At 38.3% G+C, this 22,576-nt stretch overlaps 3 protein-coding genes across 12 annotated transcripts in view; all 3 read right to left on the bottom strand.

The window, feature by feature from the left end:
- Positions 1-6,324: 6,324 nt before the first annotated feature.
- LOC117982995 (uncharacterized) lies at positions 6,325-9,062 on the bottom strand. 2 transcript variants are annotated; one of them, XR_011236858.1, is made up of 3 exons: positions 8,641-9,062; positions 7,916-8,189; positions 6,325-7,521 (listed from the first exon to the last, which is right to left on the bottom strand). XR_011236858.1 is itself a non-coding variant. In XM_069499295.1 (3 exons), exons 1-3 carry the CDS (start codon positions 8,733-8,735, stop codon positions 6,425-6,427), a joined length of 1,401 nt encoding a protein of 466 aa, XP_069355396.1. In that variant the 5' UTR covers positions 8,736-9,062; the 3' UTR covers positions 6,325-6,424. The 2 variants fall into 2 exon arrangements, 1 of the variants encoding a protein (XP_069355396.1); XM_069499295.1 differs by having other exon boundaries at positions 7,981-8,189.
- A 2,315-nt stretch (positions 9,063-11,377) lies between these two features.
- LOC117983002 (cytochrome b5-like) lies at positions 11,378-13,356 on the bottom strand. The gene has a single exon (XM_034969456.2). It carries the CDS (start codon positions 13,259-13,261, stop codon positions 12,860-12,862), a length of 402 nt encoding a protein of 133 aa, XP_034825347.1. The 5' UTR covers positions 13,262-13,356; the 3' UTR covers positions 11,378-12,859.
- Positions 13,357-18,782: 5,426 nt separating this feature from the next.
- nej (nejire) overlaps positions 18,783-22,576 on the bottom strand; it is a 34,246-nt gene continuing 30,452 nt past the window's right edge. For all 9 annotated transcript variants that reach the window (XM_069499221.1, XM_069499223.1, XM_069499227.1 and 6 more), the window contains 3 exons: positions 22,388-22,567; positions 20,728-20,916; positions 18,783-19,465 (listed from right to left, as the gene is read on the bottom strand). In XM_069499221.1, coding sequence (XP_069355322.1) covers positions 19,124-19,465; positions 20,728-20,916; positions 22,388-22,567 — 711 coding nt within the window. In that variant the 3' untranslated portion in view covers positions 18,783-19,123. The remainder of the gene's footprint in view (positions 19,466-20,727; positions 20,917-22,387; positions 22,568-22,576) is intronic.

Genomic DNA, 22,576 nt, shown 5'->3' with positions numbered 1-22,576 from the left:
ATAAATATTAGCTTGAAATATGTATTATAAAATGTGTGTAAACTGGCTGAGTCAGCTACAGACTCAACAAAACGACAGGTAGGTAGGAAGGTCATGTAATCTAGATTATCTTTAATCAGTAGTACAGAATAATACACCAACGTCACTAGGTGTAAAATATAGTAGGTACTAGGTAAGTACATTACATGGGTAATTAGGTCCCTAATGTATGCAGTTAGGTATAGTACTATTATATGTATATTCTGTGGGTATGGGTAGTTAGGTAGATCTATATAATATTATATGAAAGAAAAAACTGACTGACTGACTGATCTATCAACACACAGAGATTTTATAATGTAGACACTAGACATCCGCTAGAAAAGGATTTTTAAAATTTGTGTAGTCCAAGTACTTAGATTAAGTCGCAAGCATAAGCTTGTACAAAATAAAACATAATGCTACTACTTAATAAGAGAATATATTTACAATAAGTTAAAGTCCTACCTTACCTACAACAATAATACTCAATTTTGTCTCCAAAGTCCAATGATATTAGAAGAAAAATAGGTAGATAGGTTACTTATATCAAATTCGATGTTTAGTAATGGCACGCTGCGTCAGCGCCGAAAGACTCAACACACATAAACGCATAGATAGTATTTTAACCTCACACAACAGAGAGTAAAGGACGGTGAACTAATAACCTCAGCTTCAGTTGCGCACGAAAAAGAGACGGTTATATTTTGCACTACCTCGTCCTGCACAGAAGAGTGGAAGAAGGACGGATATATGCCTAATAATGCGAGCGTAAAAGAGACGGGACGAGACGGTAAACTAGAAACTCCAAAGAAAAAAAAAACAGCAAAGTCTATTCGGCTAATGCCGATTTATGCCTACACTGTAGTTGAATAGTAAAATAAAAACCTTATACTGTGGTATTTAATATATTACGAACTAGCTTTTTCCCGCGGTTCCGCTCGTTTTTAGGGTTCCGTGCCCAAGGGGTGCCAACGGGACCCTATTACTAAGCCTCCGCTGTCTGTACGTCCATCTGTCAGCGGGCTGTATCTCGTAAGCCGTAATAGGTAGACAGTTGAAATTTTCACAGAATGTATTTCTATTGCCGCTATAATAAAAATAATAAAAATTAAATTAAATTAAATAAAGGGGGCTCCCATACATGGAAAAGAAGTCGAAATAAAATTACTAAATTTTACGCGGACGAAGCCGCGGGAAGGTAGGTAAAGGAATAAAATGTGAAATGAAAATATTTTTTATTTTTGAAAATATTTACTATTACACAATCTACATACTCATAGCCAAAATTCCCTCATTGTATGAAGAGACCCAGCAGTGGACCGTAAAAAGATGTTAGACCATAGTTAATTTATCCTTCCCTAAAACAGGAAATATGCACACTATTTGAATTGTCAATACTCAGAAGAGACCTATCTGTTTATTTTATATTCTTTGATCGGAAACTTTAAAATACGTACAACGATAACTTGATACGTACTTATGGCATGTGACATAAGGTACAAATTGCAATGAGTTGCATTTTACACGAACGTGCACGAGTTTGTTATTGTTAAATAAGTGAAAAATACGAATTATATAAAAGAAATAGTTTTACTTACGAATGAAATGTGATTCCTTGACTTTTGGAAACCTTGCTTGTGTAGTTTGTGCAGAATCTCATCACACACGGCGGCATTTTCGGTTGTTTTGGGAGACGAAAACAAAATACACATTACTATCAACGACGTCATCGATAGCGCGACGACAGCGGGCGACTGAGCTCAGGTTTGCTAATTAGCTTAGTTTTAACGTGCCACTTGCGGTCCGCGTATAACGTATCTACCTATTTTCTTCTAATATCATTGCCAAAGTCCAATTAAAAGTAAAATTAAAGCTTAAACACCTTTAGGTCACAATGAACTTTTTGTCAGAAATGCATATTTTGTAGAGTTCCATACCTGAAAAGGCAAAAAGGTGTTGAAATTGTCTATGATCTACATCGACTTTATGATCTTTGACATGTTAACTTGACATTGACATCTGTCCTGTCATTCCTTTAATTATAACCTTCGATTGTGTTCGTCCCATAAATATAAATTGATTTCTTTTTATCTTAAATGTTAAATCCAAATCTAATTGCATCGTAATTTAAATGTGACGCTGATGACTTACTATTTATTTTATAATGAAATAAAGAGGCATCGTTGGAAATCCAAGACTTTATTTTGTCTCTTCTGCGATGACACGCGAGCAAGCCTGCGCATCATACTCTTCAACAGGTTAACGTGCCCAGAAAGTCGTAGAAGGACGAATTGTGAGTACTAATTATTTAAAGCGATGTCTAGTCAATCAGCGCCGAATATGGGCGACGTAAGCATTGAAAAATTTGGAATCAAAAACTCACTTATTCTAGAGGGTCTTTTGGATTGTGTCTTATGTATGGAGAAAGACACTACCTACTAAAGATTGTAAGGCTCTTGCTAGAATATCAAGCCTTAAGCCACTTTATTAGACCTTGTATGGAATGAATACAGCAAAGGCAGCTTGGGATAAAGTTCAATGTGTTTTTGAAGATAAAGGTCTATTTAGACGAGTCTACTTCAGCAACTACATAGTGTAGACTTTAATCAATATGATAATATGACCAGATACATTGAAACAGTTAAGTTATACCCTTTGTACAACAACTTGCGGACATCTGTAAGGTCATCGAAGACAAAGAAATTGCTGAAATATTATTATCAGGTCTCCCTCAGGATTTTAACACTCTTGTATCAGCCTTGGAGACAGCATCGATGACTAATGCATTATCTTCAGAGCTAGTTTGTGCTCGCTGAATTCAGGAGGAGTTCAGAAGGGCTGGTCACATAAAGTCTCTTTGCTAGAAATTGAAGCGACAGAAGAAAGAGAATAATAAAGAAGAACAGACTGTATATGCTTCATCATTTTTGGCAGCTACACAAAGTGCGGACTTCATTGTGGACAGTGATTCATTATCGCATATGTGCAATAATTTTAGCCTTCTGACTTGTTTAAAATCTAATAAAATTAAGCTTACCTGTGCTGGTTAAGGAAACTAAATCAGAGAGCTCTGGTATCTGAGATATGCATGTAAGCGTTGATATATTTTTTTAAAGTTTGCAATATCTTGTATGTTCTGCTGTTGTTTGAAAGTCTGTGTTCTGTAAGTATTCGAGAGTGGCATGGTTTTAGTTTTGTTTTTGGCGTGAATGGGTGTTTTTATATATGACAGCTGCAATATAAAAGGCAAGCCCATTATGTCTGCTGATTTATGTAAGGGTGCTTACAAAATAAAAGATATTTCTGCAAAAGAGCAATCGATGGCTGTCCTACATCAAGTGCAGGAAGCACAGATTGCAAAAGCTGAGTCATATAATAGTATTGTTGCTAAATTGTGGCATAGAAGATTAGGGTGTTTTTGTCTTAAAGGTAAGTGTACACTTGGGAAGTGTGCAGCACGTAGCGTCTCATTTCAGGTTGACAAGGAAGACTTTACCAAGTGTGTTGCCTACCTAGAGGGAAAGCCTGTGGCCAGGGCTTACCCAAAAGGATCTGTGAGACGTGCAAGCCGGCCCTTGGAACTGGTACACAGTGACGTATGCGGCCCTATGAAAGACTCTAGCTGGGTATGTGCAAAGTATTTATTAACCCTTACTGATGATATTTCTCATAAAAGTTTTGAACATTTATTAAAGTCTGTTTTATCAATTTCAAGAATTATGTAGAAAAGCAGACTGGCTTGCATATTAGATGCCTGCGTTTTTGATAATGATGGTGATGACTGGTGAGTGCTGTAGTGACAGTTTTAAATGTTTCCTAGAAAAAGGAATACCTCATCAGCTGACAGTACCGTATTGTGCTCAGAGTGGTGTTTTAGAGCTCTTTAATGAAACATAATATTTAGGTAGGTCTCTGTAACCGCTGGGGTGAAGCTGTGTGATGGCTATTTGTTTGACAAATAGAAGCCCCAATGCTCGTTAGCAGGACCGGTGCGTGAGGAGGTTTGGTCCTGACACACTGTTTGTCTTGGACACCTTTATTTTTACATGCATTGCCTATTCATTAATTCCTGAGGCTACTCGTATTAGTAAATTGAACGCTAAGGTAAAGCTGTGTATGTTGGTTATTCAGAATTCATAAAAGGTTACCAACTTATAGACCCATCTAATTAAATGAAGGTTATTTTGTCAAGGAATGTGCATTTTATTGCTGACATATTTTATAAGGATTTTAAATGCCTTGATTTAAAAATGGATTAATTTTAAATATTAATGATAGTTCTTTATATTTAATGAATATAATAGTGAATTAAATTGTGATAATATTCAAAATAATGAAGAATTGAATAATAGTAGTACCTGTAAAAATAGTAATATGTTAAATTCTAGTCAATCTTGTTAGGATTCTAGTGTAGCCTATATAGGTATAAATAATTCATGATTTTTAATGAATTTACAGATGTTGAGTCTGGCGATGACTGCTGCAATTACAGCGAGGTAAACACCTCTGCTGATGCTGAGTCTTCTGCTGAGGAACCGGAGATGCAGCCGGTGACTTGCAAGGGATGTAGTAGTTGGAGGGGAAGGCGCGACTCGTACAGAGCTGTCTGTGACCGTCCGCAGCCGCCCCATGCGCAGTACACGTGGTAAACCGCCGATACGATATGGCGATTATGAAATAGGTATGTACGCCAGCTCTTTATTTGAAAAAGCCACAAACATATGAAGAGGCAGTAGCATCATCAAATTCCTCTAAGTGAGCTATGAAGGTAGACTATGAGTCACTTATGGATATTAAGGTTTGGAAGCTAGTGCATTGACCTGCTGATGCTAATGTTGTGAAGTGTAAGTGGATATTAAGTATGAATTTAAAGTATGACACATTGGGTAATTCCGATAAATTTAAAGCTCGCTTTGGCTTGCGACTTTATGCAGAGGAAATGTTTAGGCTACTCTGATATTGTTTCACCCGTGGTGCGTCATTTGACCAAGCGTATTTTGTTTTCCTTGACATATCAATAATTAGATATGTCTATGGAACATAATGTGGACGTGACGGATTTTTGAATGACGATCTAATTGAAGGTTTTAAATTGGAGAAATGTATGTATGTATGCTGTATGCTATTCAAGAGTATATATGGACTTAAGCAAGCAAGTCGCATGTGGAATCTGAAAGTGAAAAGCTTGTTGTTGAAGAATGGATTTGTCCAAAGCAAGTGTGAGCCCTGTGTGTATGTGAAAAGGAATAATAGGGACCTCACTATCATTGCTCTCTACGTTGACGATTTTTATATTTTCTCAACATGTGATACACAGGACTTGTTTAGCTTATTAAGTACAAATTTCAGTGTCAAGCATCTTAGTTCATTAACAAATTGTTTAAGTATAGGTACATGTGATTAGAAATAAGAATGTTTTGACCTTGGATCAATCTGAAATATACTTATATTGTTATAATGTTATATTGAAAGGTTACTTAAACGTTTTTATATGTTAAGACTAAGCAATGTTTCTACACCTATGATTGTAATAGTTAACTCAAAAGGACAAATAGTGAACCTTTAAATGATAATGTATATCAGTTCAGACAACTTATAGGCTGTTTAATGTATTTGTCGGTATGCACAAGGCCTGATATAGCCTTGAGCTGTAGTCAGCTTAGCCAGTATTTAACTACTTTTGATAAAAGTCATTGGATAGCTGCTTAACGAGTTCTGCAATACTTGGTTGGTACTATCAATTTAAGACTTTGTTTCTGTAAAAGTGATTGTTTTTAATATAACTGTTTATACAGATGCTGACTTGGCAAATGATAGGTGTTATAGGAAATTATATACTTACCTACAGGCTTTGTTGTTAAGATAGGTAACAATGCAGTTAGCTGGGAGTCTAGAAAACAATGTTGTGTGGCTTTATCCAGCACTGAGGCGGAATATATAGCCATAAGTGAGGGGTCTAAAAGCAAACCCGCCACTTTGCGTAGTTGACGTTTTTCCAATACTAACGAAAAACGCATATCTTTCTTTGCAGGCAAACTAATGAAGTCAAACGTCAATAGAGCTGTTGATGGCAGTAACATTATTTTAAATTTGACCTCATATCCACCCAAATAAGCTTTGTTTTCGTCAAATTTCTAAAATAAAACTTAAAAGAGGAGTTTTTGCATCTAAGTCGAAATTGTAGGCGGATTTGCAGCTCACTAAATATGAAAGGGGCGCTTTTGTATCTGACAAATTATTATGACATCATTATGCAAGATGTTACTAGCATGCTAATAAATATTGACAAAAATAAAAAAAGTGTAAAAGTAAGAAATTCAAGTATTTATTAAAAAAAAAACAGAAACATTCTAATATTATAAACATTTTGTTGAAATAATAAAAAAGAGAATATAAAAATATATTAAACGCTTAATCCAATTTCTTCGGGATAATAATTACAAAGATCGTGATTTTCATTTTCCGTATCACCATCGAGAACATTTGCATTTTCAGTATCATCAGTATTTTTCGTTATGATATTTGTGTAAAAGTTTAGTTCATCGCCATACTGGGTTTCCCAATTTTCACCAAAATGGCTTTTTAATAAATTCTTTACATCTCCAATTTTGAGTGCACTCACTTTGACTTTTCCTGCTTCTACTAAAGGAACTGAAGCTTTGTACAAACTTTTATTTTTTTTAATGACAGACTTGTAGGCTCCTAGGTCAGTATTGTAATTAACTTCACCTTTTAACAAGCATCGTTGGGGGTTATTTTTAACTCTCTTCAGATAAAAACGTTTACAGGGCAGAAATTGGAAATGATATTCACCTGGCCGCTTAAGTGTATTCATTCCCAATTCTTTCCAATTAAAAACAGAACAATCCATACCGAGCTTTGTGACTTGCCCATATTTCTCATATATATCTATATAGGACTGTGGGTGTATTATCTGTTCCATGTTCTTTACTTCTTTTTCTATTAATCCAAATACCCTATCCGCGGGCAAAAATGAGTGCCCGGGCACTGGAAATATCAGCTCTATTGTTTTAAGGTTTCTGTGAGCTTCATTTACTAGCCAATATGAGAGCATGGCAATCATGGTACTATTTTTATTTTGAGAGCCACAGCCATCTCCCATTAATCTTAGAACTTTTTTGCCTTCCAAGTTACAATTTTTAAGAAAAAAATATAAAGCTGATGCAATTTCGTTAGACGATTTTCTGTGCGTGTTTTCAGTCCAACAATTTATGTAAACATTTTCTTTGGAAATGTTCTGAGTCTCGTTTCCTTTTACTATTGTAAAATTATAGATGTACAGTTGGCGACTATAGTATGCCGACTGATCAGGCACTTTCGGTAGCACCTGATTTTTTTGACAATCAAAACTAATGGTCAATCTGCTAGGATCGTACTCCTTCAAAAACCTGTGAAAGCATTTCGCCTTCAATTTATGCAGCCTTAGTTCACCTATTAAATGGGCCTTTTTTGTAGAGTCCTGTTCATGTTTGATTCTCTCTGTAAATGATAAACATTTCGAGCATACGTCTACCCTTGGGGTAACAAAGCCAATGTTGTAAGATCTATTAAATATATTTCTAAAGAAACATTGCCGAACTTTTAAGTGCTCGTCGCATTTTTGGTTGTACATTCGCCACATTTTACGAATATTGAGTTCCGATGGAACATATTTACGTACAGAGGTAGCCGAGCGACAGTAGTGGGACTCAATACATTTAAAAGATTCTATGAACTGCATAACTGCCGTTTTTTTACCCACATTTTTGATGGATGTTCGGTCTCCACCACGATTCTCCTGAGGAGGTTTGCCAGAAGTATAATAATTTTTAGCAATTGTACGGATTCTATGTTCCGTAATGCTTAATACTCTTTTAAATAATTTTTGACATACTTGCATTATTGTATAGGGTTTTTGGAACTGTCGAATGTAAAGTCTAGTGTGACATATCAATTCACCTCTCTTGCGCTCACCACGTTTCTTCCGGGATGGTACCTTTACCTTCATATATTTAAGTATAAAGTTGTCTTGAAAGTTTTTCTCTGGTTTAGAGTAAAAGGCCTCGCGAAACTTTCTGAGATCTTGGGATGTTAGTTTGGAGCAGTTCATTAACTTGCTCTTATGTGTACAAGAGATGGATAAATTTGGTAGATTCTTCGGCATATACCTAAAATCAAAACAATAACGAATGTTACAAGACAACATAATTGCTAGGACAAAAATCCTATGACTTCATATTTCAAAGACTGCGCTGATTTCCACCAAACAAAATAAACAATGTTATTTATTAATAAATTACCAAACCAACCCACTCAAAAGAAAACAGCCAAGTGCGCGTCAGGTAGGGTTCTATAAAATAGTATTCAATTGATACAAATTAAATAAAAAATAATGAAAATATTAAGTAATAATATAATTGCAGTATGCAATAATATAATTACTTATAATATTATTGCCTATTTTTAGTTATATCTTGGATAAAATGACAGAATAAAAGAAGTCCTGTTAAAATCGACTTTCATATTTAACTAAAGTCTAAACACTATCGCATAAACACATCCCACCAAGGTCTCAAATTGGTCTCAAAACACTATACGTAAACGCTTTGAAATCATTACCTTTCACGTTTTTTTATGTTGCGTTTCCAATGCGCAGGGTCCCTTATCCTTTTTCTGGCTCTATTTGGAGCCACTGGTGTGATGTTAACCTCCATAAGCACTCGAAAATTAATAAAAACTGGTTCTGGAAATCTAAGCGTGTTCACAGAAACTCGATCACGGCCGCCATGACAGTATGGCGCTATATTCGCATCTCATTGGCTCAATTCAACAGTGGCGCGTTTGCACCTGACATTAGTCTTCAAACAGGCGCTTTTGCATTTTACCGACGATTTTGACTGCAATTTAATACTGTTTAGAGGCGCTTATGGCCCAAAATGTTATTTCACATTTGTTTAGCCCGAACGTGTCTTTTCACGCATACAAATATTTGATTTTGTGAATTTTATGCAAAGAGGCGGTTTTGCTTTTAGACCCCTCAAGTAATGTATGCAAAGATATCTGTTTTGTTAGGAGTTTCTTGTGAGAACTTGTTGACAAAACTAATTTTGAAGTATACAATAACAACCAAACTGCTCAGAAATTGTTACTAGTAAAATAATAGTCACACGAAAGAACAAAACATATAAATTTGCGCTACCATTTTGTTAAAGATTTTGTACAAAACGGTTTAATGAGTGTAAAATGCTTAACCAACAGCCAAGGTGGTAGCAGATGTGTTAACAAAGCTATTGTGTAGTGTCAATTGAATGTAATAAGTGTAAACTAGTTGTTTTTAAGAATAAGGGTTCGCAATTCAATATATATGTGTCTTGTATGTATATTGTCTCAGTATATTATGTACAAATAATTATAGCCCTTGCTTTATCCGATGTAGACCATAAGGAGGAGTGTTGAAATTGTCTATGATCTACATCGACTTTATGATCTTTGACATGTTAACTTGACATTGACATCTGTCCTGTCATTCCTTTAATTATAACCTTCGATTGTGTTCGTCCCATAAATATAAATTGATTTCTTTTTATCTTAAATGTTAAATCCAAATCTAATTGCATCGTAATTTAAATGTGACGCTGATGACTTACTATTTATTTTATAATGAAATAAAGAGGCATCGTTGGAAATCCAAGACTTTATTTTGTCTCTTCTGCGATGACACGCGAGCAAGCCTGCGCATCATACTCTTCAACAAAAGGGACTGTAAAGGATCACTTCCTTTTATGTGTCTGTCAGTTCAAGGGAATCAAAACTAAGATATTCCTTTCTAGCTAGAAGAAGTGCAGTTATCTATGTGAGGCAATAGATATTTCTTAATTAGGACTGCAGTTTAGGAAATAAAAATGCTTAAAATCATCGAATTTATCATTCCAGTGTGTATTATTCCAACTGTGCATCCAGCCACTCGATCCGGTGCTGGATGCACAGTTCGCGCAGCTCCCGCCAGTTCTGCGGCTTGGCATCGCCGGGCGCACCCGCGTCCTGGACCAGCTTATCCATGCGGTGCGAGTGGCCTGCTTGTAGTGGTAGCGCCTCTCCACGTGTGATCACCGATCAGAAAATAAGATCTGGATGCTCTGGCCCACTCTGGCCACAGGCCACAGTTGGGCCACAGGCTCTGGCCTAACAGTACCACTCAGGAGTTAGTAAAAAGAAACGTAGTGATTATATACTCTTTGGTAAAAAGTACTCTGTGGGAGTTAGTGTGGTACCACTATATTCAATGCACAGATCACTTTACCTATACTAGTCTAGACCTAGTAATATAGTAGATAATCTATGGTGGTACTGGTACTAGATGGTACTAGCAAAGAATTTTTATGTACTACTTTTATTACCTCCTATGCGTAGATAGAGTTATAAAGGTAGATGCAGGAACGTTTGCTTTCTCATTCGCACTAAAAAGAGAGCACAGATAAAGTTACTAATGTGATAAACAGAGACGCAGCTAACCTATTTGTTGTCCCTTATCGTGTAACTGGTTATCGTGTAACAAAACAAACTTTGAGAATTCGTGGCGTAATTGTATTTCTCATGAGTTATTTACTTGTTTTCACATAAAAAACGTTTAATACAAATATTGTTGATCGGTTAATACAAATATTGACTACTAAACAATGGTAATAATTGTCGTGTTATTCATCATTACGTCGTGCTATCGCGGTTACACAGTACTTATATCTACCTATTATTTTATCTACGCTCCTATGTCGAGTGGTCGATGGGTACTAGTACGTTAATCGACATAGGAATATAGGAATCATCGATATACGAATACACATACCACATTGTACTACGAAGTAGGTAGTACTTAGAAATTCTTTGGTTAGGACCTGTCGTCAATTTCTTTTGTTGTTTTGTCCCATAGAGGTAATCATTCATCCAAGTTTTGTCCCTTTCGAGTATACGCGTCTGACAACTCCTTGATTCTGTCTGAGCCATGATTATAGATATGAACTGGCTGATGCCCGCGGCTTCACCCGCGTGGATTTAGGTTTTTAAAAATCCCGTGTGAACTTTGATTTTTCCAGGACAAAAGTAGCATCTGTAGTAGCTCTTCCCCGAGATCGAAGATATCCTAGTACCAAATTTCGCAAAAACATTTAAATGCATGATTGCTTAAAAATCGCGTGGCAATACCATGATTTAAGGATGCAATGCCTTACAGCGTAGGGGCTGAGGAGTTGGGTCCTCAAGTTCAATAAGTCTTTACTTGGTAGGTCTTCCAATATCAATTTATAACCAACAGTAATAATTAAAAAAATTATTGAAAATACAAATAATAAAACTAAAATAATAAAACAAAAAATTTAAATTTAATTCTGATCTTATATAACTTTTTCTGTATATAATAAACAGAAGAAGAAATTAAAGACACAAATATTATAAAAAATCCCATTAGTTTAGGTGGTCAGGTCCCCTGCAGCATCAGGATTGAGGAATTGGAATCCATTTTTTTTATGGAACAATGTCGCTAAGTTTTTTTATCAATTAAAAAAGAAACTACGCAAATCGGTTCAGCAATCTCGGAAATTTCGGTGTAACTACATAGGTAGAAAAACACAACTCTTCCTTTTTTGAAAGTCGATTTAAAAAGTCGCCTACGGTACTCTCTGGTTAATCTCCTACTTGTCTGTGAAAGTCCCGTCAAAATAGGTTCAGCCGTTCCGAAGATTAGCCCGTACAAACAGACAGACAAAAATTTTAAAAACGTGTGATTCAGTTATGGTAGGTACAGTTCAAACAACCATATGAGCTTAATGAGGTAGTTATTTCGAAATTACAGACAGACACTTCAATTTTATTATTAGTATAGAATAAAGATTTTTTTCTGATGCGTTCAGAATTCAAAAAAAATCATAAGTTAACGGATATATATATATTGTTTACTCAATAAACTTTTAATTAAAAAAAAAGTGTTTCAACGGGTCACTTTAATATTTATAATAGTGGACGAACCGCGTTTCTGAACGTTTCACTATGTGGTATAATTAAAAAAGTTATGGTACTTAGTTCGCCAACGTTCGCCAACCATAGACCGCAGTACGTCATGTTCGAATTTCAACAAGTCCAAACAAGTCTACGGCCATGCTTATACATACATGACGTTTCGTCGGTCTCAACGACAGAGATAACGCTCTACAATCTGCTATCACCTTCTAAAGGTCGATGTACATTACTTTCTGCCGCGTACTGTAAACAAAACGTGACATAACACAAAAGCGCTGGGCAGGTGCGTAATTTTATAAGTGATCTCTATTTATTACTGAACCTTTATTTAGGTGGGTACCTACCCAGTACCTACATTAGATATTAAATTACCTAGACTGAAAATAATAATTAATAGGTACCTACCAGTACCTATAGTACGAGAGGGGTCGAAATGCCTATCGGGGAGGGAACACCCCGCACACCCGCACAGTCCCCGCGCTAACCCGGTGCGGATGAGCGCGGTAGACGTGCGGGTGTGCAGTTTAAAACGTCCGAAACGGATGAAACGAAAACAGTTGAAACAATTTGTTGCATCATAGACTCCATTCCGTAATTCCGTTGATGCACATATCACAACCGTTGCACAACTAGCGATCTAATCGAAGCTATGCACTACAAAATATGTACAAAACATACTTAACAATATAATATATTATATCTGCGTTATGATATCTAATCCCCATATTTTTATCGTTTAATCGTGCAGAAACTTCTTGAAATATTCACGACAACACAATAACATAATTAATTAACAAGTAGGTATCTAAGTACATAAATTACGTAGTTACTAGCCGAATAGATAAGAATACAGCACTGTCATCACGAGTCCTAACACTACGGGGAACTTCCACGATGTTAGAAAACTGCCATCCTTGTTCGACTGGGAGTCAGTTTCCGACCATTTAAACTCTTTTCTTTTCGGGGGCACTTTGTCTTCTTCTACCAGTTCGCCGATAATATACTTCTTCATCATTTCTTTGGCGTCGGTGCTGTGGCCTACGTCGTCGAAATCCTCGCTTGCGTCCTTCCCAGCAACGTTTAGGAGTACTTCGTGACCTCCAGGGTGGTCGTCTAGGAATTTAGTTACATCGTACACTACGTTGTCGATGACGAACACTGCATCCGTCTTCGTATTTCTTTCCGCGAGTCCCTTGCGCGTGAATCGTTTTAGCTCCGACTGTTCAGACATGATGCTACGATAAATACTCGCAATACACTGTTCTGTTGACTACAGAAGGCGTTCGCCCTTGGACGGGTTGAATGAGAACTGAGTGGCGTCTCCCTTCCCCGTCGATAAACTTGTTATCGTCGTTCAAAGTACGATTATATATTTGCACAGTGGTAGCGATACCATACTATTGCGATAACAGGATATTTCATTGTTTTTACCTGACTGCATTATGAGTTTACCATGAAGGTAAGGGAAGGAGAGGGAAAGTGAAGGACAAGTGATAAAATTTCTTATTAAGTGAAATTGGTAGGTATCTGATTTCTTTTGAGAATAAAATTCTTTAACCACAAGTGATACCTATTATGAGAGGACAGATAAACAAGGGGTACAAGTGCAGTTTGCACCCTCCTGTTGGGGAATGGGGATGCGCTTTCCCAAGTATTTTAGGTACCTAATAGTAAGTTCCTGCCTAAGTAAATACTAACTGATATAGGTACTTACTTAAGTAATAGTCCGCTACAGGTCGAGATGACTGGTTGATCGGGGTACGAGGCGGGGGGCGGGGGACGCCTGGCACACCCGCGCTCGCTCGCACCGCGTAAGTGCGGCCGTCCCCTCCCCGATTGCCATTTTAACCTGTCGCGTACTATATTTTCTTTAGTCATTATCAGACCATGGGAAGTTTCGAGTTCGCTTCGCTCTTGATAGTTTGGCATCCACTTCTTGTTCCTTGTAAAGTAAGGTTGAAAGTATTTTCCCCTAAAACTCTGGAATTAAGAAAATAGATTTATTTCATGAATATGTGTTCCTTTGTTAGTATTGTTAAATTTATGTAGGTATATAAAGTAGGGTACTTCACTGGCACTGTGTTGCCACTTGCCAGTGATGACATATGGGTCCGAGACATGGTCGCTAACTATGGGCCTCATAAGAAAGCTCAGTCACTCAGCGGGCGATGGAGAGAGTTATGCTTGGAGTTTCTCTACGTGATCAAATCAGAAATGAGGAGATCCGTAGGAGAACTAGAGTACTAACCAACATACCTCAAAGGGTTGCGAAGCTGAAGTGGCAATGGGCCAGGGCACATAGTACGGAAAACCGCTTGCACCGGGAGACGCAGTGTTGGATAGACCCCCCACTAGGTGGACGGACGATATCGACGAGTCGCAGGGAGCCGCTGGATTCAGGCAAGACCGTGGCGTGTGGAAGTCCCTACAAGAGACCTATGCCCAGCAGTGAACGTCTATCGGTTGTTGTTGTTGATGATGATGATGTAGTATTAATAAAGTACAATTCCACCTGATAAAAATTGGAACAATTCATTTCAGGAAATATTGGCTAAAAATACAGATGATGCGTCAGATTGAGGTACAGTAACCACAGTTTTTCAAGTTTTATATTTAAAAAAACTGCTCCGTATGGTCGCTACAACATTAGCTTTACAAATGATTATGGTCTCGTGTGACGTGTCCGTGAATTGACGGTCGCCACTCGCTGAGGTCAACGCGGTGCCTGATTGGATTTTATTTCTACTGCTATTTAAATTAAGTATGCACAGTTAATTTAAATAGCATCGTCATAATGATCACGTAAGTTTAGTAAGTAGGTATAGTATATTTATTATATGTTTGCTATAAGTACCTAATAATATTATTTTATAATTAATTTAATTTGGCAAAAACACAAAAGCCGAAAACTTCATTTTGTCCAGGCGCGTACCTACTTAATAGTTCCATCTCTCACTATTTCTACGAGCGTCTTGTGAACAAGATATTTCCATTGATGGGATTGATCCTTAGGACCCTGGAAAGGATTAAAAAAATGTAGCCATCAAGATTTTTGATGTGATTTTTTTAAGGGGGGAGAGCCTGATTCTGATACCAAACTTAACGCCGTATTTTTCACTTTTTCGGCGTGTACCTACTGTGGAATGTAGATGATACTAGGTAATTAGGTATACCTACGTATTTTTTCGCTTAATATTTTTACCTAAAAACCTTGTAGACATATTTATTGCTTAAGACTTGAACAGGCATTGCGCAACGGCAGCGATGTGTGACAGTAAAGTACGGTTGAACCCATTGAACCACTGTCCACTGCACATAACTAACACACTTGTCAATCAAGTACCATTTGATATAAGCTGTGGAAATAAGTAGGTAGGTACTAGGTACTGTGTAAATATAAAAGGATCTGTAAACTACTTACTATATGAAGCGTGTAAAAACTGAATAGCGCGACTGCAGCAGTATCAAACGCATGTAGCTCCTACTGCGACTGTCGTCGTGTGAACGCCTTCCTACAGTACCACTGTACCAGTTACAAGTAATTATACAATTTCTAGGAGAGATGTCAGATACGTCGCTTCCACCGCGCATTTTTTTTCCAAGCCCTTACTGCTGTGTTTACGAGTTCCAGAGAACAACAATGGAACAAGGCCGCAGCCGCGCGTGGTAAATACGAGAATTATCTTTTAGTCACCGAACTTTATAGGATTGGTCCTTCGAACACGACATACATACTTTCTTTCACGATTTTGTAAGTAGGTACGTATAGAGCAGTGGTCTTCACACTTTTTTGGTCAAGGGCCACATAGGACAATGTGAGATAGTACTGAGGGCCGTACACTTGTGAATTGTACCTATGTGAAAACTAGCAACGCGGGTGCAAGTGAATGTAGGTAAATAAAAACAAAAATGTTTATTTGAGATTTTGGTTAGGTACCTACAAAGAAAACCACATTTTATTTTAAGGTAGTTATAGGCACTAAAGTAAAAAATAAAAAAGTTTACAATTCACGAATTATGATGTTGCATTTTTTTTACAATTTCTGCTATGTTCGCGTCTTTGGGACTGCGTGAAATCTTCATGGTGTCTTTTAAATGACTGGAAGGCGACTGCGATTTTTTTTAAAAATGTTGATTGCGATACTTAATCGTAGGTATAATTAGTATTTTTTGTAAATTTATTTGGTATGCCGCGGGCCACACAAATACCAGCGGCGGGCCGCAGTTTGACGACCACGGGTAGAGTATATACTTAACTGATGTACATACTAAGTATGGCGTAAAGACTTATTTGGAACCGAACTTTATAGGATTGGTCCTTCGAACCGAACAGGACATAACTTCTACAATTTTGTTAGTAGGTACACGTACTTAACTGCTTTACACTTACTATGGCGTAAAGACTGCATTCGCAAGTAGCTTTACGCCATAGTATAAACAAAGGCGTCCAGTCCTGTCGCTAGCACATAGGAATCAGCAAAGAGAACATAATCACTAGGCGTATTTTGGAATCGGTGTGACTACACAGGGTAAAGAACCAGCAATCCATACTAATAATATAAATGCGAAAGTGTGTCTGTCTGTCTGTCTGCTAGCTTTTCACGGCCAGGTACAGAGTTAGCTTACAACCCGGGGAAGGACATAGGCTACTTTTTATCCCGGAAAATCAAAGAGTTCCCACGGGATTTTTGAAAACCCTATATCCACGCGGACGAAGTCGCGGGCATCATATAAAAGACATTAGATAAAACTTTTATTATGTAAAGATAAATTGCTACCGGATTAAATCATTACATATATACGTAATCTGGCAAAGTAGGTACCTACTATGTATTATTTATGTAATGTATGTAAAACAATACATCTTACGGTTAAGCGACGGACTTAAAAGTCATAGATTTATTGTAAGTATAAGTACCTTATTATAATATCGTTTGTAATCATTATGAAATGAACGCCACGAAGAATCCATACTAATATTATAAATGCGAAAGTGTGTCTGTCTGTCTGTCTGCTAGCTTTTCACGGCCAACGGTTTAACCGCTTTTGATGAAATTTGCATTTTATCCCGAAAAATTAAAGAGTTCCCACGGGATTTTACTTGGAAAACTTGAATCCACGCGGACGAAGTCGCGGGCATCCTCTAGTTACAAATAATATTAATATGTTGATTGCCCTAGAAAGTGAGAATCCTGTTCAAAACTTTAGGATAAACACTTCGTGATTGTCTCTAAAAAGAAATACAGTACCTACGCGGCAGAAAGTAATGTACATCGGCCATTAGAATGACATTTCGGCTTTGTAGAGCGTTACCTCTGTCACTCATACCTATATGACGTTTTGTCTGTCTCAACGACAGAGACAATGCTCTATAAATCTGCCATCTCCTTCTAATGGTCGATATACATTACTTTCTGCCGCGTACTGTAGGTACACACTCAAACCTTTTTCCCCACTTCTAGGCAGAGTGCAGTGGAACAGTTTTTTGAAAACAACACTCGAAATTATTAAGCTTTTTAAGTACTTGGCCATACTTTTAAGTTTCCTTCGTTTTTAACCGACTTCAAAAAAAGGAGGAGGTTCTCAATTCGTCGGAATCTTTTTTTTTTTTTTTTTTTTTTTTTTTTTTTATGTTCCCCGATTACTCAAAAACGCCTGGACCGATTTTGAAAATTCTTTTTTTGTTTGAAAGGGTACACTTCAAAGTTGGTCCCATTTCAATTTGGTGAAGATCTGATGAACATCTTCGAAGATAGATACTGGAACTCCTCAACGGATAAGAGTAAATTGCTCGCGATCAGTGTAATAGCTTAGTAAACAGTAGATTTTTAACCAGTCATAGCATAATTCCATGGGGCCACTAAAAATTGTGAAATAAAATTTTTTTACAAAAAAAATAAAAACCGACTTCGTTACATAAACACTAAAAATTGAAAAATAATTTAATTTATTACCGAATATATTATGTATACAAGAGTTAATATAGTTCCATAATAATATTTTTTGGGGTCGGTGCCAATGAGGTGCCATTGTGGAGTCCCATAAAAATATGAAGTCTAGACGATTCGCGCAGCTAAAGCTAATTGGCACCGGCACCAAAAAGTATTATTATGGAACTATAATAACTCTTGTATACATAATATATTCGGTAATAAATTAAATTATTTTTCAATTTTTAGTGTTTATGTAACGAAGTCGGTTTTTATTTTTTTTGTAAAAAATTTTTATAATCCATTTCAAAAAAGGAGGAGGTTCTCAATTCGTTTATTTTTTTCACCAACCCTCAATTTCAACTGTATAGGTTCCGAGACGGTCAAGCGTCTCTTGTAGTAATATAATAGACTAGCTTATGCTCGCGACTTTATCCGCGTGGACTATACAAATTTCAAACCCGTTTCACCCCATTAGGGTTTGAATTTTCAAAAATCCTTAGCGGATGCCTACGTCATAATAGCTATCTGCATGGCAAACAGCCCGATCCGTCCAGTAGTTTGAGCTGTGCGTTGATAGATCAGTCAATCCTTTTGTATATTTAGAAGATAGCGATCTCTTCCAGACAACCTTAACGCTAGGGAGAAAACGAACAAAATGGACAATGGGAGGTAATATTAATACGAATACAACCTAGACATCTTTGCTTTTTAGTAAGCAAGACCATATGTCGCGACTCGCGACCTCTGGGCGCAGTGGTACATTTATATCTACTTTGAAGAAGAACTCGATTTGGGTAAAGATAAGAACAAAAACAACAATTTATAATCATCACATAATTATATTATAAAATGATTTAATTACAATAAACAGAATAAGTATCATACTTAAATTGTACCTACGCTACGAACAACTTAATAATATACGCAAAAGCGGACATGTGTACTTTTTTCATATTTACATTTGTACATTGAGCGCTCATTCGTTCACCGTAATACTAATAGGTCCTTCGCGTCGCTTACGATATCATCGGCTGACAATAAATAGTGCGGGGGGCGGGAGAGGGAGAGGGGGATGTGGGGGGAGGAGGGTGACGTCGGGAGGCGCGGGCCGCGATAGCTTATATGTTACAGGGCGAGCGCGCGCGCCGCGACTATGTACACTACAACTGCTCCACGAACTTGGTGAGCTGGTCCTGCGGCGTCATGGGCGGCAGCTGGTCGTCGGGCGCGAGCGGCGCGGGCGGCGCGGGCGACTGCCGCAGCAGCAGCAGCTCGGACGGCGTGGGCGGGCGCGGCGACGGCGTGGCGGGCGGCGAGCGCTGCAGCACGCCCACGCCGCCGCCCGGGAAGTAGCGCGCGCCCAGCCGCGGCGCCGCGCCCGCGCCCGCGTACGCGCCGCGCAGCCCCATCATGCCGCCCGCCGCGCCCGCGCCGCCCGCCGCGCCCGGCTTGTACCACGCGGCCGCGCCGCCGCCCAGCCCCACGCCGGGGACGCCGCCCACCTGTGGGAAACCAACAATCTATTAACGTTGTCGAGATGTGCAATATCGCACTTGTCTTCTCTCTATCTACATCGTATAATGGCATGGGGTAATAATGCGATGGATTTTCAGATCCTTCCGCCGGTTTAACGGTTTAACGATTACTTGTCAGATGTTAGTAGTAATAATAATAACCGAGGCCAAACTCTCCAAGTCATGGAAAAAAGCGCAATTCAGTCACCTAAAGTAGTTCACCCATCCAGTTACCGACCGGGGTGAACATTGCTTAGTCAGCGTGACCGTCCGATATACGACATCACAACTAGACTACGGGAGTACAGTACTACCACTTTTATAAGTAGCATCGACAAAACGCGTTTCCGCAGAAAAGCGCAACCTAACGCCGCGCCGTCTAAAGCCGAACGTACGCCAATGAAATACAAGTCTTATTGCTTGATGCTTAAGGTTTCAAACACAATACGGTATTTGACAACTAGTCACTTGGTATGCTATATTCTATGAAATACTGGAATGTGACGTCACATCGTAATTGACGTATTTTTTTTGTTAAATCGATAATTTAAAATTTTTATTACTCTTAAAACTATCAAAGGACATGGATTTTACGTATTTTGGAAAACCCTCTATTTAATTTAATCACATAAATAACTTAGGAGAAAACAATGTATTGATTAGAATATGTCGCGAACATAATAATCTTTTTAAAACTGCGAAAAATATTATAATAGATCCTCATTCACTCTCCTTGCAGCAGTACAAAAAAATGCTGCATCAGTATATTGATGCAGCATTATAAACTCGTATGCTTCTTGTTTTATGTAATATTTAGTATTTAATATTTAGTACTATTGTAAATTGCAGTGTTTTTTTTTATTTTTTCATATTTGTATTTTTAGCTTTAAGTTAACTGCTAATCCCGCACTTGCAAACTTTTAAAATGCACGCCGGTTTGCCAGTAATTGGGTGTACACTCTAAATTTTTTCCTCTGTGAATTGTAATTGTTATTTTATAATATGTGTACTGTACTATCTGTTGGCAAACCAATAAAAAAAAAAAAAATACCCAACTAGCCGATCGGCGTCCTGAGTGACGAACCGCGGAAGGCGGAACAAAGAAATACAATAGCATATGCTATGTTTAATGTTTTTAGGGTACGGAACCATAAAAACCTGATTTCTACGCAGGTACACAGGTATAACTATACAAGTGGCAGTACTGTATATAATGGGAAAGTCAATAATAATAGTGTTATAGTAGTCACCTGTGACTGTTGGGGCAGCATCTGGTGCATCTGCTGCAGCCGCTGCTGCTGCTGCGGCTGCATCATGTGCTGGAGCTGCTGCGGCTGCTGCTGCACGCCGCCCAGCCCCACGTTCACGTTGCTCACGCCGCCCACGCCCACGTTGCCCACGGGCACGCCGCCGCCGGCCTGCTGCTGGTTTTGGGCGTTCTGTCAAAGAAACAATCATTGAAATACTAATCTTATTACAATTAAAGAAGGATCTTGGAGCCGCCCACATTATAATAATGTGGGCGGCTCCAATCCCACCCACGCCCACGAAATCCACTACCAATAGCTTAACGGTTTAAAGAAGCTGATTAAAATCTATTGTCGCACGTCTAGTAAATGCTTTACGCTTAGTTGGAGGGGAAAGGGATTATTAGACATGATAAACATGGCTACTATTCTTTAAAAAAAAGTAATTAATAGAAGAAGAAGCCATTCAGCGATTACTGATTACGGATCGGGTTTCTAATCGTGTAACCTCGATGGTCGGGTTATGTCTGTGGAACCCCGAACGTCAAAGTTTTCACTTGGATAAATGCGACAAAAAAACCAAAATATTTTCAAAAAACGGACTTCCAGAGCCACAACAAAAAATAATTTGTTTCTACGTGTACAAAGTAAGTTAAGTCGGGCGAACATATCCCCACTGCTTGGGAGTGCAGCACCCTGCAACATCAGGGTTGAAGAATTGAGACTTGAAGTTCAATCCTCAAGTCGTTGCATGGTACCAGTAATACCAATTCCCAATATACAGTTCCTAAATTCCCGCAGCTTAGGAGTGCCACACCCTGCATCATCAGGATTGAGGAAGTGGGACTTGGAGTTCAATCACAAAGTGGAAGTTAGGAAATCGGTCCAGAGACCTCGGAGAAGTCGTTGTAATAAAAAAAAAAAACCGGCCAAGTGCGAGTCAGGCTCGCGCAATGAGGGTTCCGTACTACAGTCGTATTTTTTCGACATTTTGCAGGGTAATTCAAAAACTATGATACGTAAAAATAAATAAAAATCTGTTTTAGAATGCACAGCTGAAGACCTTTCATATGATACCCCACTTGATATAGTTATCTTACTTAGAAAATTGAAAATACTAATTATTACTAATTGAAAATACTAAACACAATTTAATTTTTTTTGTGTGATGTAACCACAAATTCACGGTTTTCAGATTTTTCCCCGAATGTCAGCTATAAGATCTACCTACCTGCCAAATTTCATGAGTTTAGGTCAACGGGAAGTACCCTGTAGGTTTCTTGACAGACCGACAGACAGACAACAAAGTGATCCTATAAGGGTTCCGTTTTTCCTTTTGAGGTACGGAACCCTAAAAATTGAGAACCTCCTCCTTTTTGGAAGGCGGGTAGTAAAATAATGCATTACATAAGTTCGACTGTGGCCCAGAACGAATTCTCATCACTCCACCTCCACACAGTCTCTCAGCGAAGCTAGGAGTTTTGTATGAGGTCTTGAATGAATCTACTAGTCAGATATCGAGTGGAGCGAAAGGGGGAGATAATAAACGAAGATATTCGTAGCAAACGAGTAGATGAAGCTGAATGAAGGGACAACGACGCAAGTATTTTGGTAAAGTCTGGCAGAGATTTACTATCGAGGCGCGTCCGTAGTTGCTGCATACCTGTGCTCTCTGTTTGATGAAGGCGGCCATGAGCGGCGGGTTGGACTTGAGGATCTGCAGGATCTCCTGCTGCTGGTTGTGGCTGGTGGGCGAGCGCAGCGTGGCCATGAGCTGCTGCAGCGCCTTCTGGTGCATCGGCGCCGCGGGCTGCTGCTGCGATGGCACCACCGTCCTTTGTTGCTGCACGAC

The sequence above is a fragment of the Maniola hyperantus genome, chromosome 6 (genome assembly GCF_902806685.2).
Source record: "Maniola hyperantus chromosome 6, iAphHyp1.2, whole genome shotgun sequence".
Classification (NCBI taxonomy): Eukaryota; Metazoa; Arthropoda; class Insecta; order Lepidoptera; family Nymphalidae; genus Maniola; species Maniola hyperantus.
Note: the sequence above shows the minus strand (reverse complement) of the source record. Positions and strands in the feature narration are given on the sequence as shown.

Excerpts from the sequence above, each read along its gene's own strand:
- LOC117982995 (XM_069499295.1), bottom strand. The coding sequence starts at position 8,735 with ATGGAGGTTAACATCACACCAGTGGCTCCAAATAGAGCCAGAAAAAGG. Across the intron at positions 8,190-8,640 it reads AACATAAAAAAACGTGAAAG|GTATATGCCGAAGAATCTAC; the intron begins GTAATGATTTCA and ends TTTTGATTTTAG. Across the intron at positions 7,522-7,980 it reads ACGTGGTGAGCGCAAGAGAG|AGAGAATCAAACATGAACAG; the intron begins GTGAATTGATAT and ends TATCATTTACAG.
- LOC117983002 (XM_034969456.2), bottom strand. The coding sequence starts at position 13,261 with ATGTCTGAACAGTCGGAGCTAAAACGATTCACGCGCAAGGGACTCGCG.